Source organism: Hemitrygon akajei, chromosome 7 (assembly GCF_048418815.1).
Source record: "Hemitrygon akajei chromosome 7, sHemAka1.3, whole genome shotgun sequence".
NCBI classification, from domain to species: Eukaryota; Metazoa; Chordata; class Chondrichthyes; order Myliobatiformes; family Dasyatidae; genus Hemitrygon; species Hemitrygon akajei.
Window position 1 is genome coordinate 110,452,741 of NC_133130.1, and position 20,612 is coordinate 110,473,352.

The 20,612-nt window shown below is 42.0% G+C and overlaps 2 protein-coding genes across 12 annotated transcripts in view; one reads left to right on the plus strand and one right to left on the minus strand.

The window, feature by feature from the left end:
- dop1a (DOP1 leucine zipper like protein A) overlaps positions 1 to 3,905 on the plus strand; it is a 182,781-nt gene extending 178,876 nt beyond the window's left edge. For 5 of the 6 annotated variants that reach the window (XM_073051710.1, XM_073051714.1, XM_073051713.1 and 2 more), the window contains 2 exons: positions 74 to 203; positions 3,352 to 3,905. In XM_073051710.1, the coding sequence (XP_072907811.1) occupies positions 74 to 203; positions 3,352 to 3,657 (436 nt within the window). In that variant the 3' untranslated portion in view covers positions 3,658 to 3,905. The remainder of the gene's footprint in view (positions 1 to 73; positions 204 to 3,351) is intronic. The other variant, XM_073051712.1, reaches the window with a different exon arrangement.
- A 505-nt stretch (positions 3,906 to 4,410) lies between these two features.
- pgm3 (phosphoglucomutase 3) overlaps positions 4,411 to 20,612 on the minus strand; it is a 52,258-nt gene continuing 36,056 nt past the window's right edge. For all 6 annotated transcript variants that reach the window (XM_073051719.1, XM_073051716.1, XM_073051718.1 and 3 more), the window contains exons 9-13: positions 18,660 to 18,758; positions 16,725 to 16,832; positions 16,093 to 16,215; positions 8,353 to 8,526; positions 4,411 to 5,984 (exon numbers count right to left, since the gene is read on the minus strand). In XM_073051719.1, the coding sequence (XP_072907820.1) occupies positions 5,895 to 5,984; positions 8,353 to 8,526; positions 16,093 to 16,215; positions 16,725 to 16,832; positions 18,660 to 18,758 (594 nt within the window). In that variant the 3' untranslated portion in view covers positions 4,411 to 5,894. The remainder of the gene's footprint in view (positions 5,985 to 8,352; positions 8,527 to 16,092; positions 16,216 to 16,724; positions 16,833 to 18,659; positions 18,759 to 20,612) is intronic.

Genomic DNA, 20,612 nt, shown 5'->3' on the forward strand with positions numbered 1-20,612 from the left:
TCAGAGCTCTTTGTCTTCTGTGTGTCTTGGGGAAAAAATGTTTGAAAATACATATTTAATGGACTTTGTTTAGGTATCGTTGGGCTTTCATTCCGGAAGTATCTGATGATTCTGGGCTGGAGGTCCGCAGACAAGGAACTCACCAACGAGAATTCAAACCATACGTGGTTAGGTTGGCCAAACTGCTGAGGAAAAGAGCTAAGGTATTTTCTTTCTTTTTCTGCACTTGTATTCTTCCCCATTCGCGCTGAAAGCACTTACTTGGGTTGGTTTGGATGGGCCCTGTTCAGTAACTGAGACTTCTATTCGCAAAATACATTACACTTGCAGCACAGAAACATGGCACTACTCTCAAGAGATCCAATTAGTGTTTATTAAAGCAATAATTTCTATGTAACACTTGAAACATAATTTAGAGAAACAAGGATTGTCATAATGGTTTGTTCAGAAAATCGGTTCCAAGTTAATGGCTTCTGTACTTGTCACAAGAGCTAACAAAGCCAGTTCTGAAAGCATTGTCTGTTGACTTTTATTGCAAGAGGTCTGCGTATCCTCAATCCCCTTTATCTCTGAGGTATATGGGCACGCAAGTCCCATGGGTGGCCCTCCTCCTTGTACCTGTTCTCCCCTACCCCAATTCCATAGTTCAGTTGTGATCTCACCAAGCCCTGTACACTTGCAGTTGACAGAGGATGGAGAGTCAAGTGGAATGATCTGCTAGAGGAACTGAGAGGCAGGAATGTTTCAAGGATATTAGGATAAGTGCTGTACATGGATGGAAAAGGTTTCGAGGGATATGGGTCACACACAGACAAATTGAGCTAGCTTGGGACTTCTCATGATGTTCCATTTGGACCAAAATGAAGAGTCTCGACCCTAAGCATCACTTCTACAAATTCTGCCTGGCCCACTGAGTTCCTCCAGCAGAACCTTTCTTGCTTCATTAAAAAGGATTGATTGTTTGTTTGTTTTTCCTATCTCATATTTACCCTGATCGCAGTTCATCTGCCACCCTCTGCCCATCTCACTTGGCCTATTCACCTTTGCCCTGTGAGCACAGCTTATTTTCTACGGCACAGTTAGATACTTTAGTTATTCAGATGAAGGAGGAGATACAAGAGAGCTGATGCCCAGATACTGATACTTGTCATACTCCAATAGCCTGTCATCCTGTGAATAGCTTGTTTATTTTGTGTCCTGTCTTTTCACAATGCACTCAGTACTATGACCCTTGTCTTTGGGTGAAATCTTATGTCTTAACATCTGAGTACAGCTCATCCAGTGATTCTCCTACACCCAACAGGTATAACATAGAAAAACTTCAGATCAGTCAAGGGCCTTCAGCCCAATGCTGTGCCGAACATGTACTTATTTTAGAAATTAACTAAGGTTACCCCTAGCCTTCTATTTTTCTAAGCTTCACTTGCCTGTCCAGGAGTCTCTTAAAAGACCCTATCGTATCTGCCTCCACCACCATCACCGGCAGCCCATTCCACACACTCACCACTCTCTGTGTAAAAAAAAAACTTACCCCTTACATCTCCTCTGTAGCTACTTCCAAGCACCTTAAAACTGTGCTCTCTCGTGATAGCCATTTCAGCCCTGGGAAAAAGCCTCTGACTATCCACATGATCAATGCTTCTCATCATCTTATACACCTCTATCAGGTCACCTCTCATCCTCCATTGCTCCAAGGAGAAAAAGCCAAGTTCACTCAACCTATTCTCATTTAGACATGCTCCCCAATCCAGACAACATCTTTGTAAATCTCCTCTGCACCCTTTCTATGGTTTCCACATCCTTCCTGTAGTGAGGTGACCGGAACTGAGCACAGTACTCCAAGTGGAGTCTGACCAGGGTCCTATATAGCTGAAACATTACCTCTTGGCTCTTAAACTCAATCTCATGATTGATGAAAGCCAATGCACCGTATGCCTTCTTAACCAGAGTCAACCTGCGCAGCAGCTGTTGTGTCCTATGGACTCAGACCTCAAGATCCCTCTGATCCTCCACACTGCCAAGAATCTTACCGTTAATGCTATATTCTGCCATATTTGACCTACCAAAATGAGCCACCTCACACATATCTGGGTTGAAAGCCATCTGCCACTTCTCAGCCCAGTATCGATGTCCTGCTGTAACCTCTGACAGCTCTCCACACTATCCACAACACCCCCAACCTTTGGGTACCTTCTGACAAATATAACGTTATAACATGGGTGAAGGGTGAAATGTTTAAGGGGAACCTGAGGGCGAACGTCTTCACTCAGAGGGTGGTGAGAGTGTGGAACGAGCTGCATGTGAGCTCGATTTCAACATTTAACAGAAATTTGGGTAAGTACATGGATGGGAGGGGTATTGAGGGCTATGGTCTGAGTGCAGGTAGATGGGATGAAGCAGATTAATAGTTTGGCATGGGCTGAAGGGCCTATGTCTTTGCTGTCATGTTCTATGACTCTAAATCTAATAATGTCAAATACAATTTCCCTTTCAAAAAAATGTCAAAAACTTTGACTCCACCTAATATCAATGTTGCGTGATCACTTCCCAACATCTGATACTGGTGTCTGGTTCATTTTAATCCCTCCCTTCTTCAACAGTGTTGTTTGCTGGGACCATTCTGGAATCTCGGGAACTTTGGAAAGAGGATAACTATTTATATATCCATCTTTTAGATCCTTTTGACAGAGTTTGTTGGATTTTAGACTGAATTTTCAGCACATTCTGGGCTTCCACTGTCTAGTGTGTAACCTAACTGAGCTGAGTTGAGGGGCTGGACATACTTTGGTCACCGAAGCTGTTGCATCCAGCATGCTCTTATTCATTTAAATGGGGTAGTGTCTTCACTAAAACAATTGTATTCTAATTATTATTTTTAATTAATTTACAGAAGCTGACTCTGTTAAATAATTTCTTGATATTATTTTTCACCTGTTTCTAAATGTCTGACATCAGGCATGCAAGGCCTTTGACAACATGAGGTACAGTTTCAAGCCTAGCTCTCTGCCAGCAGGACCCTGGGAACCACACTGCCATAAAAGCAATTGTGGTTGCAGACACTCCACAACAGGGGAATGCCAGGCAGGGGAGACAAGTTCAAACAGGGAGGTGTTCTTTTGAGGATGTGTTGGAGAAAATATTTTGACCCAGGGGATGACAAAGGGTTACATACGTGAAAAATAGGGGTTGTAAAGAGGCAAGGTTGAAGGGTTTGAGGGAGAATTGTGTAAAGCACTGATTTGAGTAATTAAAGGCAATTTTTGACCTATGGAAAGTGTAGTATGTTACAGATGGTCATGTTGTGCTCTAACTAGTGTCCAATTCATTGTAAAATTCTGTTGCTCATTTCAGAAGAATCCCGAGGATGACAATTTGGGAAGGAGTCTACCCTGGGCACCAGGCCACCTGCTGCTGACTGTTTACTCCATTCGCAGCATCGAGCAGCTGCTACCTTTCTTCAATGTGCTCAGCCACTTCTTCTCCAACAAAATCACAGGCAGACCTACTGGCTACTCAGAGAGCCCGGTCCCATACTCTAACTCATTTTCACACAAAGACATTAAAACTGAGAGCCAGAAAACATACTGGAACAAAGCTAGACAAGACATTGAGGAAGTACTGGAGAAAGATTTTTTGGAAGGCATCATAAAGGCCTGACTGTGCTCCATTGGATTGAGGGCATCATTCAGAAAGAAAATCCTCACCCACGTGTATATTTTAATTTGTATTTAAATAAGGAACTAGAATGTAATTAAATTTTATTTGTACAGATGAATTGGGTCATCGTATAATTGGCTCCTATTGATCACAGACTCTACAATGTAAATTACTGTACTATTCCATTTGGTTCTAAATAAATACTGTCCATTTGCAGAATTTATTAAACTGTTTTGTCAGCTAATAAATGGTACAGTATAATTCCTGTTACTTTCCACTACACTTTAAATTTCAGCATTGCAGGTACCCTTGGGTATGGAATACCAGCTCTTGCAGATATGACTGTGTTTGCCTGATACCCAAGCGCATAATGTACTATAAGGCCACAAACAAGAGAAAATCTGCAGATGTTGGAAATCAAAGTAATATACACAAAATGCTGGAGGAACATACAGGCCAGGCAGCATCTTTGGGAGAAGGTGGTGGTGGTGGGGGAGGAAAAAGTACAAGGTAGTAGGTGACAAGGTTAAACTGTGAGGGGAGGGGGAAGGGGTGAAGGAAGGAGCTGGGAAGTCAATTAGAGATAGCAGAGGTTAGAAGGCCATGGAAGAAAGGGAAGGGGGAGGAGCACCAGAGGGATGTGATGGCAGAAGATGAGGATTCTCAGGTAACTACATAGTTTTTGATGGACTACTGCATTAAAGATTAAGACAAAGACAGACCCAACTCCTTTTGGTCTTGTGGACAGCCATAGTCTGTTGCAGAGAAATTCACATTTAATTGAGGCAATTACACAGAATAAGGTAAAATTATTAACTTTTTTTTACAGAATGCATAACTTCATTATAAACATAGTAAGACAAAATTACACTTGTTTAATCTTTATTACAGCAGTTTGATGAGGAACTGTGAAATCTTCAGTTGTAATCTTTCACTAAATAAACACCAGCAACTGAGAGCCACCATGGAAAAGTGATGGCTTTATTCAGTTAAACCACGTTATTAAAAATGTCGAGTTCAATGATGATTTACTTCAAAAGCTGTTTTGATTTTGAGGTTTAGAACAACAAGATCTAAGGAAATCAAAAGCTTTCATGATAACTGAGCAAAAAAGTCCCCATGGGATAGGAAAATTGCTTTCATCACAGCATGATTACATTTATTAAAGAACTCTAGGTTTATTCAATTTAGCAATACTGTGTGGAATAGGGCGTTCTGGTCCTTTAAGCCACACTACTCAGCAACTCCCAATTAAACACCCTGAACTCATCACGGGACAATTTAAAATGATCAATTAACCTGCAATTAAATGGTACTTTGCACCGTCGGTAGAAACCAGAGGACCTGGAGAAAACCACTCATTCCGCGGGAAGGACATTGGAAATAAAATCCTAACTCCGACACCCCGAGTTGTACCAGCGTCTAGCTAACCGCTAAGTTGCTTTGCAATCATTCGGTGCTTGCAACTGGTTTCTGTCTACTTGTTAGAAAATAACATTTACAGGCAGAAACTAGAACAATTACTTATTTTCAGAAAAGGCACCTTGTAATTAATGTAAACTAGTACCCAACTTACAGCTTTAGTCCATTTTTAATAACCCATTCATTTGAGAGCAAGGGAATAAAAATAAGGCAGAAATAGTTTACATGATAACTAGTTTGTAATATACTAGAATCATTTTTAGTTTGTTCTTCTGCCCACCTACAACACCCTCCTTATGGCAATTTTACTATATAAACACACACAAGTTTAACTATCAAAATAAATCTAATGTGATTTCTGAACTTAGAAAATGTACATATGGTATACGAGTGTGTTCTTTCACCAAGAGCCATAGTATCCCTACAATGGTAAACCAAATTTTGTATCTTTCTCCCACCTAATTAAAGGAAGCTTTAAAAAATTATCTTGTGAGCATCAAGAAGCTATTCACATTTCATTCTGACTTACCTCAATTCTTAAACTACCAGTTTGTGAGAATTTAAGTACATTCTGTAAGTAGAAGCTTGCTGAATTTTAGACTGTTATTCCCTTGCTGTATTCTTACATGCAGATATTTGTAATTAGGATTTTTAAAAAATGAGAGCTCTAATACTATTCTGTAATAAGCAGAATCTGCAAATTTAGTTTTGAAAGGTATCAGGAATTCTCATCAGCCACCACCAGTACCTAAATGTAGTGTTAATATAAAGTTGCACCCAGAGCACGCAGTACAAAATCACTTCATCACTTTCTCTTAACGCAGCAATTTGGGTTCCTCTCCCACTCCTCCAGCCATTTTGTACACCAAGAGGCTCACTTCATACGCCAAAGTGTCTGCATTTGCCTGCAATAAATTACACTTTATAAGCAGGTGAGAAATATTATTCAACTGAGAACTCTTAACTTCATACTTAGTAACAAGTCACCGACAGTGAAGTGGAGAATTATCTTTAGCACATTTAAATACAATTGGGTGCACTCCACAGCAATCATAATCAAATTCAATGGTGCTTCTGCAGCTAAAATAGCTTTGTTGAGAATTCTTCTCAGCAAAGTTACTTCCAGATTATGAGATGGAATTATTCTATGGTCTACATGGAGAAAAGCCATTTACTTTATTCTGACATTCAAAAAAATGACATTCTGTCCAATAGAAATTCCCTCCGTTCATCCAGGCATTATTAATGGTTGGGCCAAGTGGTTGGTAGAGGGATCCAGAGCACATCATTCCATGGTAAAAGACCATCTGTGATCTTAATTTGACTACCAGTTCAAGTTCACAGTCAGTCCATTATTAAGGATGAAATAGTGGCATATCTAGATAGCAGTGATAGGATTGAGCCGAGCCAGCATGGATTTACCAAGGGTAAATCATGCTTGACTAATCTGTTGGAGTTTTTCGAGGATGTAACCAGAAAGTTAGACAGGGAGATCCAGTGGATGTAGTGTACCTCGATTTTCAGAAGGCATTTGATAAGGTCCCACATAGAAGATTGGTGGGTAAAATCAAAGCTCAGGGCATCGGAGGGAAGGCATTGACATGGATAGAAAACTGGTTGGCAGATAGAAAGCAAAGGGTAGCGGTGAATGGGTGTTTCTCGGAATGGCAGGTGGTGACTAGTGGGGTGCCACAGGGCTCGGCATTGGGACCACAGCTGTTTACCATTTACGTTAACGATTTGGATGAAGGCATAGAAAATAACATCAGCAAATTTGCTGATGATACTAAGCTGGGTGGCAGTGTGACATGTGATGAGGATGTTAGGAGAATTCAGGGTGTCTTGGATAGGCTGGGTGAGTGGGCAGATACTTGGCAGATGGCGTTTAATGTGAATAAGTGTGAGGTTATCCACTTTGGGAGTAAGAACAGGAAGGCAGATTATTATCTGAACGGTGTAGAGTTGGGTAAGGGAGAAATACAAAGAGATCTCGGAGTCCTTGTTCATCAGTCACTGAAGGTGAATGAGCAAGTGCAGCAGGCAGTGAAGAAGGCTAATGGAATGTTGGCCTTTATTACAAAGGGAATTGAGTACAAGAGCAAGGAAATCCTCTTGCATTTGTACAGAGCCCTGGTGAGACCACACCTGGAGTATTGTGTACAGTTTTGGTCTCCAGGGTTAAGGAAGGACATCCTGGCTGTAGAGGAAGTGCAGCGTAGATTCACGAGGTTAATTCCTGGGATGTCTGGACTGTCTTACGCAGAAAGGTTAGAGAGACTGGGCTTGTACACGCTGGAATTAAGGAGATTGAGAGGGGATCTGATTGAAACATATAAGATTATTAAAGGATTGGACAAGATAGAGGCAGGACATATGTTCCAGATGCTGGGAGAGTCCAGTACCAGAGGGCATGGTTTGAGAATAAGGGGTAGGTCATTTAGGACAGAGTTAAGGAAAAACTTCTTCTCCCAGAGAGTTGTGGGGGTCTGGAATGCACTGCCTCGGAAGGTAGTGGTGGTCAATTCTCTGGATGCTTTCAAGAAGGAGCTAGATAGGTATCTTATGGATAGGGGAATCAAGGGATATGGGACAAGGCAGGAACAGGGTATTGATAGTAATTGATCAGCCATGATCTCAAAATGGCGGTGCAGGCTCGAAGGGCCGAATGGTCTACTTCTGGACCTATTGTCTATTGTCTATAAATACAGCAAGTAGTTAGATAATTACTTGATGTGTTCAGTTCCAGGCTAATCTTCGGTAAGGATGATGAGTTCTATAAGGTTTCTGCTAGCAACTGTTTCTTAAATCCTACTTTTCCAATATAGAAGAATCAGTCAGAAGCTTCATTTGATTAAACCAAACCTCTGCTCAGGATTGTACAATGAACAATGGATTCAAGTTGGTACTTACAGAGAGCTTTCACAAAGAGTACTGACAATCTAATTGACAGTTTACTCATTGCAAAAACTGTTGACTTGAGGCTGCTCTAAATTTACCTGATTTATGGATAATCATTTTGTTCAGATAGTCTGAATGCTTCATGTGCCTACCCGAATTTAGGAGAACATATCTCAGTCACAATTAATGCTGTGTCCCAGATATCAAGCCTAAATGAAGACCGAATATGACCTTCCAGAGCTGCGGGGGGGAAGCTGGTTACACAAACTAGGGAAAGGAGAACCCCAGTAATGAAATGGCAGAACGAGGTCACTAATTTTCATCCAATTCTACTATCTTTTGCATTGGAGCTACTTATTTTAGTATCAAACTTACCTGAGTATCAGCTTCCGCATATACTCTGACCACATCTTCTGTACCTGACGGCCGCACAAAGGCTCGCGACAGATTGTATCTCACCACCAGAGCATCAATGTTTTGCTGCAGCCCTGGAGGCGACAGTGCTCTTCTTCCAGCGTCCACGGTGGTAATCACTTGTCGATCCAATACCTCATAGAAGGCAAAACACACAGCAATGTTTGGAACATGGGAATTTAATACCAATGCGGTTGGGGGGGCGGGAAAGACTCCCGCTTTCAACTTGTAGCCAAACCTCAGTGGAAAACAAGGCTCCAAGTTAAGGAAGCTAACTGAGCTTTGACTAAGGTGTGATACAAAAACTCTGATCATTTTTGAACGAGTTACTTTTTGCATTCTCTTATTGTCAACATTGTTATAACAACCTGGAGACTGATGTTTACAGCAGCCCATAATACAGCATATCAAGAATAAACTAGTCTTTACCGAACAAACTGCTCAGCTTGGCTCAGCAGCACACTGCAATACTTGAGCACATGATTCTAGGCTGATCCTTCATTGCCGTACTGGGGGAGGGGGATGATACAGTATGAACTGTTGTCTGTCCTGATGCGAATTGGCTGTATACAATCCCCATCAGGGTCTTTTTACCCTTGCAGTTCCATAGCTCTATCTACAATGGTCCAACTTCTTCCAACCCCATGTCACATCTTTCTAATAATTTGATTTCATTTTTTTTTACCAAAAAGCAACGCCAACCCCTCTGCCTTCCTGCCCATCTTTCCAATATGTATCATTGGACATTAAGCTCCCATCTATAATCTTTCAGCCAAGATTCAGTGATGCCTACAACATCATACAATGGTGCTAGAAACTTTGTGAACCCTGTACAATTTTCTCTATTTCTGCATAAATATGACCTAAAATATATAACCATATAACAATTATAGCATGGAAACAGGCTATCTTGACCCTTCTGGTCCGTGCCGAACACTTACTCTCACCTAGTCCCACCGACCTGCACTCAGCCCATAACCCTCCATTCTTTTCCTGTCCATATACTGATCCAATTTTACTTTAAATGACAATATCGAACCTGCCTGTACCACTTCTACTGAAAGGTCGTTCCACACAGCTACCACTCTGAGTAAAAATGTTCCCCCTCGTGTTACCCCTAAACTTTTGTCCCCGAACTCTCAACTTATGTCCCCTTGTTTGAATCTCCCCTACTCTCAATGGAAAAAGCTTAACCACGTCAACTCTATCTATCCCCGTCATAATTTTAAATACCTCTATCAAGTCCCCCCTCAACCTTCTACACTCCAAAGAATAAAGACCTAACTTGTTCAACCTTTCTCTGTAACTTGGGTGCTGAAACCCAGGTAACATTCTAGTAAATCTTCTCTGTGCTCCCTCTATTTTGTTGACATCTTTCCTATAATTTGGTGACCAGAACTGTACACAATACTCCAAATCTGGCCTTACCAATGCCTTGTACAATTTCAACATTACATCCCAACTCCTATACTCAATACTCTGATTTATAAAGGACAGCATAGCAAAAGCTTTCTTCACCACCCTATCCACATGAGATTCCACCTTCAGAGAACTATGCACCATTATTCCTAGATCACTCTGTTCTACTGCATTTTTCAATGCCCTACCATTTACCATGTACGTCCTATTTTGATTACTCTTACCAAAATGTAGCACCTCACACTTATCAGCATTAAACTCCATCTGCCATCTTTCAGCCCACTCTTCTAACTGGCCTAAAGCTCTCTGCAAGCTTTGAAAACCTACTTCATTATCCACAACACCACCTATCTTAGTATCATCTGCATACTTACTAATTCAATTTACCACCCCACCATCCAGATCATTACTGTATATGACAAACAACATTGGACCCAGTACAGATCCCTGAGGCACACCACTAGTCACCAGCCTCCAACCTGACTAACAGTTATCCACCACTACTGCCTGGCATCTCCCATACAGCCATTGTTGAAACCATTTCACTACTTCAATATTAATACCTAACGATTGAACCTTCCTAACTAACATTCTGTGTGGAACCTTGTCAAAGGCCTTACTGAAGTCCATATAGAAAACATCCACTGCTTTACCCTCGTCAACTTTCCTCGTAACCTCTTCAAAAAATTCAAAAAGATTTGTCAAACATGACCTTCCCTGCACAAATCCATGTTGACTGTTCCTAATCAGACCCTGTCCATCCAAATAATTATATATACCATCTCTAAGAATACTTTCCATTAATTTACCCACCACTGACGTCAAACTTACAGGCTTATAATTGCTACGTCTACTCTTAGAACCCTTTTTAAACAATGGAACCACGTGAGCACTACGTCAATCCTCCAGCACCATCCCTGTTTCTAATGACATTTGAAATATTTCTGTCAGAGCCCCTGCTATTTCTACACTAACTTCCCTCAAGGTCCTAGGGAATATCCTGTCAGGACCCGGAAACTTATCCACTTTTATATTCTTTAAAAGTGCCAGTACTTCCTCTTTCTAATCATCATAGTTTCCATAACTACCCTACTTGTTTCCCTTACCTTACACAATTCAATATCCTTCTCCTTAGTGAATACCGAAGAAAAGAAATTGTTCAAAATCTCCCCCATCTCTTTTGGCTCCACACATAGCTGTCCACTCTGATTCTCTAAGGGACCAGTTTTATCTCTCACTATCCTTTTGCTATTAACATAACTGTAAAAACCCTTTGGATTTATTTTCTCCTTACTTGCCAAAGCAACCTCATATCTTCTTTTAGCTTTTCTAATTTCTTTCTTAAGATTCTTTTTACATTCTTCATATTCCTTGAGCACCTCATTTACTCCATGCTGCCTATATTTATTGTAGATCTCTTTTTTCCAAACCAAGTTTCCAATATCCCTTGAAAACCATGTCTCTCTCAAACTTTTAACCTTTCCTTTCATCCTAACAGGAACATAAAGATTCTGTACCCTCAAAATTTCACTTTAAATGATCTCCATTTCTCTATTACATCCTTCCCATAAAACAAATTGTCCCAATCCACTCCTTCTAACTCCTTTCGCATCTCCTCAAAGTTAGCCTTTCTCCAATCAAAAATCTCAACCCTGGGTCAAGTCCTATCCTTCTCCGTAATTATATTGAAACTAATGGCATTGTGATCACTGGACCCGAAGTGCTCCCCAACACATACCTCTGTCACCTGACCTATCTCATTCCCTAACGGGAGATCCAACACTGCCCCTTCTCTAGTCGGTTCCTCTATGTATTGCTGCAAAAAACAATCTTGCACACATTTTACAAACTCCAAACCATCCAGCCCTTTTACAGAATGGGCTTCCCAGTCTATGTGTGGAAAATTAAAATCTCCCACAATCACAGCCTTGTGCTTACTACAAATATCTGCTATCTCTTTACATATTTGCTCCTCCAATTCTCACTCCCCATTAGGTGGTCAATAATACACCCCTATAAGTGTAACTACACCTTTCCCATTCCTCAATTCCACCCACATAGTCTCCCTAGAGGAGCCCTCTAACTTATCCTGCCAAAACACCACTGTAATATTTTCTCTGACAAGCAATGCAACACCTCCCCCTCTTGCCCCTCCGATTCTATCACACTGGAAGCAACGAAATCCAGGAATATTTAGTTGCCAATCACACCCCTCCTGCAACCATGTTTCCCTAATTGCTACAACATCATATTTCCAGGTATCAATCCATGCTCTAAGCTCATCCACCTTTCTTACAATGCTCCTAGCATTAAAATAGATGCATTTAAGAAACTCTCCACCTCTTACTCTCTGTGTATCCCTAATGGTGCAAACAACTTCATTATCTTTTCCTTCTTTCTTCCCTACATCTTCGGTTTGAGTGCTCTTCTTCTCTATAACCTGCCTATCCTCCCTCACACACTGTCTACTAGCTTTCTCTATTTGTGAACTAACCTCCTCTCTCCTAGTCTCTTCAATTTGATTCCCACCCCCCAACCATTCCAGTTTAAAGTCTCCCGAGTAGCCTGAGCAAATCTCCCTGCCAGGATATTGGTCCCCCTAGGATTCAAGTGCAACCCGTCCTTTTTGTACAGGTCACACCTGCCCCAAAAGAGGTCCCAATGATCCAGAAACTTGAATCCCTGCCCCCAGCTCCAATCCCTCAGCCATGCATTTATCCTCCACCTCATTCCATTCCTACTCTCACTGTCTCATGTGATCAGATCCTCATGCAAGTCCTAAAACTAGATGAAAAGAGCCCAATTAAATAAATCACAAAAAATTATATTTGTTCATTTATTTAGTTATTAAGAAAAATGATCCAATATTACATGTAGTTGTTGGAAAACATATTGAATCTTTGCTTTCAGTAACTGGTGTGACCCCCTTGTACAGCAATAACTTCAACCAAACATTTCTGGTAACTGTTGATCAGTCCTGAACATCAGCTTAGGGGAATTTTAGACCATCCCTCCTTATGCAACTACTTCAAGACTGGGATGTTGGTGTGCTTCCTTGCATGAACTGCTTACTACAGGTCCTTCCACAACATTTCTATAGGGTTAAGGTCAGGACTTTGACTCAGCCATTCCAAAACACACATTTTCTTCTTTTTAAACCATTCTGTTGTTGATTTTGGATCATTGTCTTGTTGCATTATCCAACTTCTATTAAGCTTCAAGTGATGGACTGCTACCCTGACATTCTCCTGTAAAATGTCTCGATTCAATTTTGAATTCATTGTACCCTCAATGATTGCAAGATATCCAGGTCCTGAGGCAGCAAAGCAGCCCAAACCATGATGCTCCTTCCACCATGCTTCACAGTTGGGATGAGGTTTTGGTATTTTTCTCCAAATATAGCAATGTGCATTTCTGCCAAAAAGTTCAACTTTTGTCTCATCTGTCCACAGAACATTGAACCAGAAGCATTGTAAAACATCCAGGTGGTCTTTTGCAAACTTAAGCTGTGCAGTAATGTCTTTTTGGAGAACAGTGGTTTCCTCTGTGGTGTCCTTCCACAAACACCATTCTCGTTCAGGGTCTTTCTTATAGTGGACAGATGAACAGAGACTTCAGCAAGTTCTAGAGATTTCTGCAGATCTTTTGCTGTTACCCTTGGGTCCTCTTTCACCTCCTTCAGCAGCAGGATGCCCACTCCTAGGAGAGTAGGAACAGTACTAAATTTCCTCCATTTGTAGACAATTTCTCTTACCGTGAACTCTCATGTCTTTAGAAATGCTTCTGTATCCTTTTCCAGCTTCATGCATCTCTACAATTTTTCTTCCAAGATCCTCTGAAAGTTGTTCTGATCGAGGCATGGTGCACATAAACAGATCTTTCTTGAGAAGAGCAGGCTCTGCCTTTGTGTGTCTTTTTGTTTGGGTAGGGTGCCTCTACAACCCACATCTCCAATCGCATCGATAGAAACACCTGATTCCAAATAGCTTTTGTAGAAGGCATTACCCCAGAGGTTCACACACTTTTTCCAACAAATGCATGTAATATTATATTATTGTTCTCAATAAATGAATGAACAAGTATAATGGTTTTTGTGTTATTTATTTAATTGGGTTCTCCATCTAGTTTTATGACTTACATGAAGAACTGATCACAAAATTCTACAAAAGTTCACAAACTTTCTAGCACCATTGTACCTGCCAATCTGCAACTGTGCTTCACGTTCATCTACTGTACCTTATTCCGAATACTGCAAGCATTCAGATGCACCTTCAGTCCTATATTCACCCTTTTCAATTGTGTCACACCATGCTCAACCTTTACATTCTTAACTTGGTCTGAGGTCTTACCAACATCTGCCTCCACTAACTGCACTGGCACTCCGGTTCCCAACCCTCTGCAGCTCTAGTTCAAACCCCACCATGCAGCATTAACAAACCTTCCTGCTAGTACCTCAGTCCCTCTCCAGTTCAGGTGCAAACCGTCCTTTCTGCACAGGTCCCACCTTCTCTGGAAGAGAGCCCAGTGATCCAAATATTTTATGCCCTCCTTAGCCATGTATGAAACTGTATAATCTTACCTAGTTCTGGCCTCACTAGCCCGTGGCATGGGTAGCAATCCTGCGTTTGCAACCCTGGGATCCTGCCTTTTAACTTGGCACCCAATTCCCTGAAATCCCTATGCAGAACCTAATCACTTGTCCCACCCACGTCATTGGTAACTACATGGACCACGACTTCTGGCAGTTCACACTCCCACTTAAGAAAGCTGAGGACACAATCCAAGATATCCCAGACCCTGGCAACTGGGAGGCAACACACCATCCGGGAATCTCGTTCTCACCCATGGAACCTCCTATCCGATCCCCTAACTAACAAATCCCTGATCACAACAGTGGGCTTCTTCTATTCTATCCCCTTTCCCTTCTAAGTCACAGAGGCAGACTCAGTGCCAGAGACCTGACCCCTGTGACTTTCCTCTGTTAGGTCATCTCTCAACCCCCACCTCCCCGCTCCCAGCAGTATCCAAAGTGATATACCTGTTGTTGAGGGGGATGGCCACAGGGGTACTCTGCACTGGCTCCTTAACCCCTTTCCCCTTCCTGACTGTCACACAGTTTCCTGTGTCCTGCACCTTGGGTGTAACTACCTCTCTATCTATCAGACCCTCAGTCTCCCGAATGATCTGGAGTTCATCCAGTTCCAGCTCCAAACCTTTACTGCAGTTTGTTAGAAGCTGCAGCTGGATGCACCTGTCACAGTTGTCGTGGTCAGGAACACTGGCAGTCCCCCTGCAGGAGGATCATTCAACTATCCTGCCTGAATTCTCCATGGTCCTAGCTAAGCAGATATAGAGAAGAGAAGGAAACCTTGCTTTTGAGTACCAGGTTAATTCAGAAATAGCCACCCTCTGAGATGTGTTTCTCTTCTCTATTGTTCACCTGCTTTCCTCTTGTTTCTGTTTGCAGTTAACCACACCTGCTTCCCCTGACACCCATCACCTTCCTTGGCATATGTTCCCAATCCACCTTATTCCACGTGGATTCTAGTTGAAATTCCCTCCACTACATTTTGGATTGACCTTTGATCACAGATATTTATTTATTGAGCTGCTCCAGCCAGCAATCCTCCAATTTAATCCTAGCCTAATCACAGGATAATTTACAATGACCAACTAACCTACCAACCATTATGTCTTAGGAGGAAACCAGAGCACTGGGAGGAAACCCACGTGGTCACAAGGAGAAGGTACAAACTGCTTACAGGGAGCGTTGGGAACTGAATCCAGGTCACCTGTACTGTAAAGCGTTGTACTAACCACTACACTACAGTGCCACATCTGGCAATGCTCAAACATCCCTGATAAGATCATAAGAGTAGAATTAGGTCATTTGGCCCATCGAGTCATTTTTAAAGCTAATTTACTGTAATGGTATGGCGAGTTTCTGAAAATTTACGCACCATGTTTCTCATGGAAAAGGGGCAACAACTAAATAATCTGAAACAACAAAGTGAAGTGAGACCCCTACCATCAGAAAGCAGTCATTGAAAGCCCTGCCTGAGAGTTCACATCTCCATTGACTCTGAAATGAAGTGTCAGCCCAGTTCACGCTCTCACGTTTCCAAGCCCCGCACCCACACTGTTGGTATCAGGATCCAAAAGTGCAGCCACTGGACCTCACTGAATACCCTGAACTCCTTTGCTTAACAATGTCCCCATATTCTCACAACCCTTCAAAACCCCTGATCTATTAAATTAATATAGCGTAAAGTACGGGCTCACCTTTACTTTCAATTGTCTGTTAGGAAGGTCAGTGTAAATGCAATCCCACTGCAGAATCGTTAAGCCTTTGATGGACAGGATAGCCTCTATTGTCAACAGGTCTGATATGGCATCACCAACTGTCTGTAATTAATAATATTAATAAGTGCACTTCATAGACTAAAGGCTGAGATCTTCAAATACCAAGGTAGATTTTCCCAAGCAAAGCCATTTTATATCTTTTCGCACTTTGCATCAGGAAGAGAGACTTGGCTGAAACAGGTAGATTCTTGGTGGAAGGAAGCTCGTTATGGCCATGAACAAAGTGGATATATACACCAGCGGAAATTTACAAGACTGTATAAAATGGGCCAGTGGGTGAAACAGACACGTGCTCTACTCGAGACTTAGCAGATAAGGTGATCCAAATGACCTCTTCCTGTGCTGCAACCATAATTCTTTCCACAAGATCACCATCTTAGCTTGTCACCATCCTGAGCTCCCTGTTAGGCTGCTGCAAGTGAATGCTAGCAGCTTCTGTACATCGAGGAGACATGGCAGTCTGGGCTCCTTTTGAATTCCTTTCATCTCTAGCTTGACATGACAGCCATTTAGCAATTCACAACCTATTTTATTACCGAGTTTTTACATACCTGGTTAATTAGGTCCATGGTATTTTCAAGCATTTTAGCTGCACCGTTTTGGCTTTTTTCTTGGACCATCTGCCTGATTTTCTTCTCAGCTGTCTTACTGAAGAGGACCTTAAGCAGGGATAAAGAAGACAGGACGTTGCAGATTTGCTTGGCGTGGTTCTACTGAAACTGTCGCTTTCAATTCCAGGTACAGCACTTTAAATCTATCCTTTCCATTAGGCAGACTATGACACTCCATTTCAGTGCCAAGATATCTTATTTACTTCCCAAATGCATAATTCCACTTTGTGATGGACTGAGTTAGAGTTTGCAATGTTCTTTTTGATTTTTTTAACAAAAGAACACATTTGCTTTTATAACCTGAGTACCACACACAAAACGCTGGTCAGGTAGCATCTATGGAGAGGAATAAAAAGAGCTGATGTTTTGGGCCAAGACTAAGGACCTTGGCCAAAAACATTGACTGTTTATTCCTCACAATAGATGACCCCTGACTTGCTAAGAGCCTCCAGCATTTTGTGTGTGTTATTCTGGATTTCAGGCATCGGTGAAATCTCTCGCGCTTATGCTTTTATAATCTATAATGTCATTCAGGTATTCTGAACGGCAGCTTTTCTATTTGTTTGTTCACTTATTTATTGAGATAGAGTGTGGAATAGGCCATTCTGGCCCTTGGAGCCACACTGCCCAGCCTTCCCCCAATTTAACCCTAGCTTAATCATTGGACAATTTACAATGAGCAATTATCCTACCAATCGGTGCCTCTTTGGATTGTGTAAGGAAATGGGAGCACCCAGAGGAAACCCACACAAACTCCCAACAAACAGCAGCAGTTTTAATGGGATTAATTCCACTGTGGTTAAACACGCTTTTGCACAGATCTACTATTACTCTCAGCAAGTTCAGCCCATCGATAGTGAAGATTCAAGGTTTATTATCATCTGATGCTTTGAGGTTTCCAAAATAGTTAAAATATTCTGTGCAGGAAGTAAGGGGTGTTTTTCATATCACAGCAAGCACAAATTAAATTAAAATGGAAATTATTCTCTTTGTAAGCACTATAGAATATTTTAACATTCTGCCGTGGATATTAGACAGCCAATTTGTTTTATCCTTCTCAACTGACCATACACCTTTCTCTTGGCATAAATTTGTCAGGGAAAGAGACCAGTCCTGTGCCCAGTCCATGATTTCATTTATTGAAATGTGTAATTACCATCCTGTGCAATGTATCACTCCAATGCCATATTCGCTAGAATTTGAAATACAGGTTTCCCTCGCAATCCTAAGGTAGAGCGTTCCTATGAAACTGTTTGTAATCCAAAATGTCATAAAGCAAAGAAGCAATTACCATTAATTTATATGGGAAAAATTTTTGAGCGTTCCCAGACCCAAAAAATAACCTACCAAATAACACATAAAACCTAAAATAACACTAACATGTAGTAAAAGCAGGAATTATATGATAAGTATACACCCTATATAAAGTAGAAATATTGTAGGTACGGTGTAGTTTCACTTATCAATATTGGGAAGACAGCAAGACAAAATCGATTTGGAGAAAAAAAATCAGCACGTACACGCATGTGCATGTACACGCCTATGCACATACACGCATGCGCAAACAACTGCCCTCACAAGGCTTCATTGTCATTGTAGTCTTTCTTGGGGTAAACACATGTATAAAGCAGGCGTCTTTTTTTTGTAAAAGTGAAAATCCTCTTTGGTTATCGAAAACAGGTACTAATACACGGTAGGTCTTTCGTAACAGTGAGTTGTCATAAAGTGAACGTTCGAGAAATGGGGGACACCTGTATAATTTTTTTTTAAAAAGTCATAAATTTGGCCTGTTGTATGACACAAATTTCTCAGCTCCAAATATCTTGAAAGTTACATACATTGGCACAAAAGGAGATGAGCTTTCCGATCACTTACAGTGCCGTGGCCATTTGCTTCAAAGTAAACGCCAATGTCAAATTCCTGCGCTTTATGATGTAAAAATTTCACACCCGTATTCACACAGTGTACAGGAACCTAAAGAAACACAAGCATACACATTAAAAATTAGCAAAGGGAAGCTCTTCTACATTCTTAACTAGATTTGTCCTGAAGAATTGACTGTTCACTCTTTTCCATAGAGTCTGCCTGACCTGCGGAGTTCCTCCAGCATTCTATATGTATGAACTTGATTTGCTCTGCCTTTGACTCTTTTTTTTTGATAGAATTACACATTAAAGTGATGTTACTGAAGGAAACAGGTTCTTGTGCTCTCTGACCTGCAGGCATCCATTTACACCAATCCCAATTTACTCTCATCACCTCTGCCTACCCCCCTCCCATGAAATGAGAAGCTGGGAGGTAACAGGTGGGAAGGGTAAAGGAGGAATCTGATAGGGGAGGAGAATAAACTGTTGGAGAAAGGAGAGGAAGGACACTAGAAGGTGACAGGCAGGCGAAGAGGAGAGAAAGGACAAGAAGGGAGCAGAAATGGAGAACTGAAATGGGGGGGGGGGGGGGGAGGGCAGAAATTACCAGGAGTTGGAGAAGTCGATGTTGATGCCGTCAGGTTTGGCGACTACCAATGAAGTGTTGCATCTCCAGACTGAGATTGGCTTCATCATGGCAACAGAGGAGTCCATGGACTGCCATTTCAGAATGGGAATGGGGAGTGGGATTAAAATGGTTGGCCACCAGCAGGTCATGCCAGTTGCGGATAGAACAAAGCAGTCCCCCAATCTACACTGGGTCTCACTGGCGTACAGGCTGCCGCACCAAGAGCAACCAGATACAATAGGTAACCCCAACAGACTTGTAGGTAAATTGTCTTACTCAGAAGGACTGTTGGGCCCTGAACGGTGGTGAGGGAGAAGATGAAGGGGGCAGGTGTAGCACTTGTCCTGCTTGCAGGTACAAGTCCAGGAGGGAGATCAGTGGGGAGGGATAAAGGAATCACAGAGCGTGTGATCCCTGTGGAAAGCGGGAATATGGGGGGTGGGTAGGGTGAGGTAAAGATGTGTTTAGTGGTAGGATCCCATAGAAGACAGCACAAGCTATGGTGAATGATATATTCAACGTGGAGCTTCATGGGGAGGTAGGTAGGGACACGACGAACTCTATCACTGTTATGGCGGCAGGAAGTGGGGGTGAGCATAGATGTCCAGGAAATGGAAGAGATGCAAGTAGGGGAACATCACTGGTAGAGGAACGGAAACCCCACTCTTTGGAGGAGGAGGATATCTCAGATGTTCTCAAATGGAAAGCCTCAAGCTGAGTACAGATGCAGTGGGGGCAAAGGAACTGAGAAAAGGGAATATCATTTTTACAAATGACAGGGTGGGAAGATAGCTGTGAGAGTCAGAAGGTATATAAATGATATCAGTAGACAGTATCTCCAGAGGAGTCAGAGAGATTGAGAAAGGGGGGAAAGGTGTCAGAGATGGACCAAGTATGTTTGAGGGTAGTGTAGAAGTTGCAGTGGATGATATTGACAAGCTCAGCAAAGGTGCATGAAGCAGCACTAACGTAGTTGTCAGTATAGCACAGAGTTGGGGAGCATTACCAGGGAAAGCTTAGAACATGGACTATTCCACGTGGGGAGGCTAGCTGGGGTTTGGAGAAAGTTGGAGGAGTCAAAAGAGAAATTGTTGAGTGTGAGGACTAGTTCTGCAGACGGAGGAAGGTGGTGTTGAAAGTGAACTGGTTAGGTCTGTTGTCTCGAAAGAAATGGAGAGCTTTAAGGCCTTCCTGAAGGGTGATAGAAGTGTATGGGGATTGGACACACAGAGTGAAAATGAGCTGATCGGGGCCAGGGAACTGTCTGTGCGGGAATGGGAACTCCACACAGACAGCATCCAAGGACAGGAATGGGGGCTAGTGACTTTACTGGCT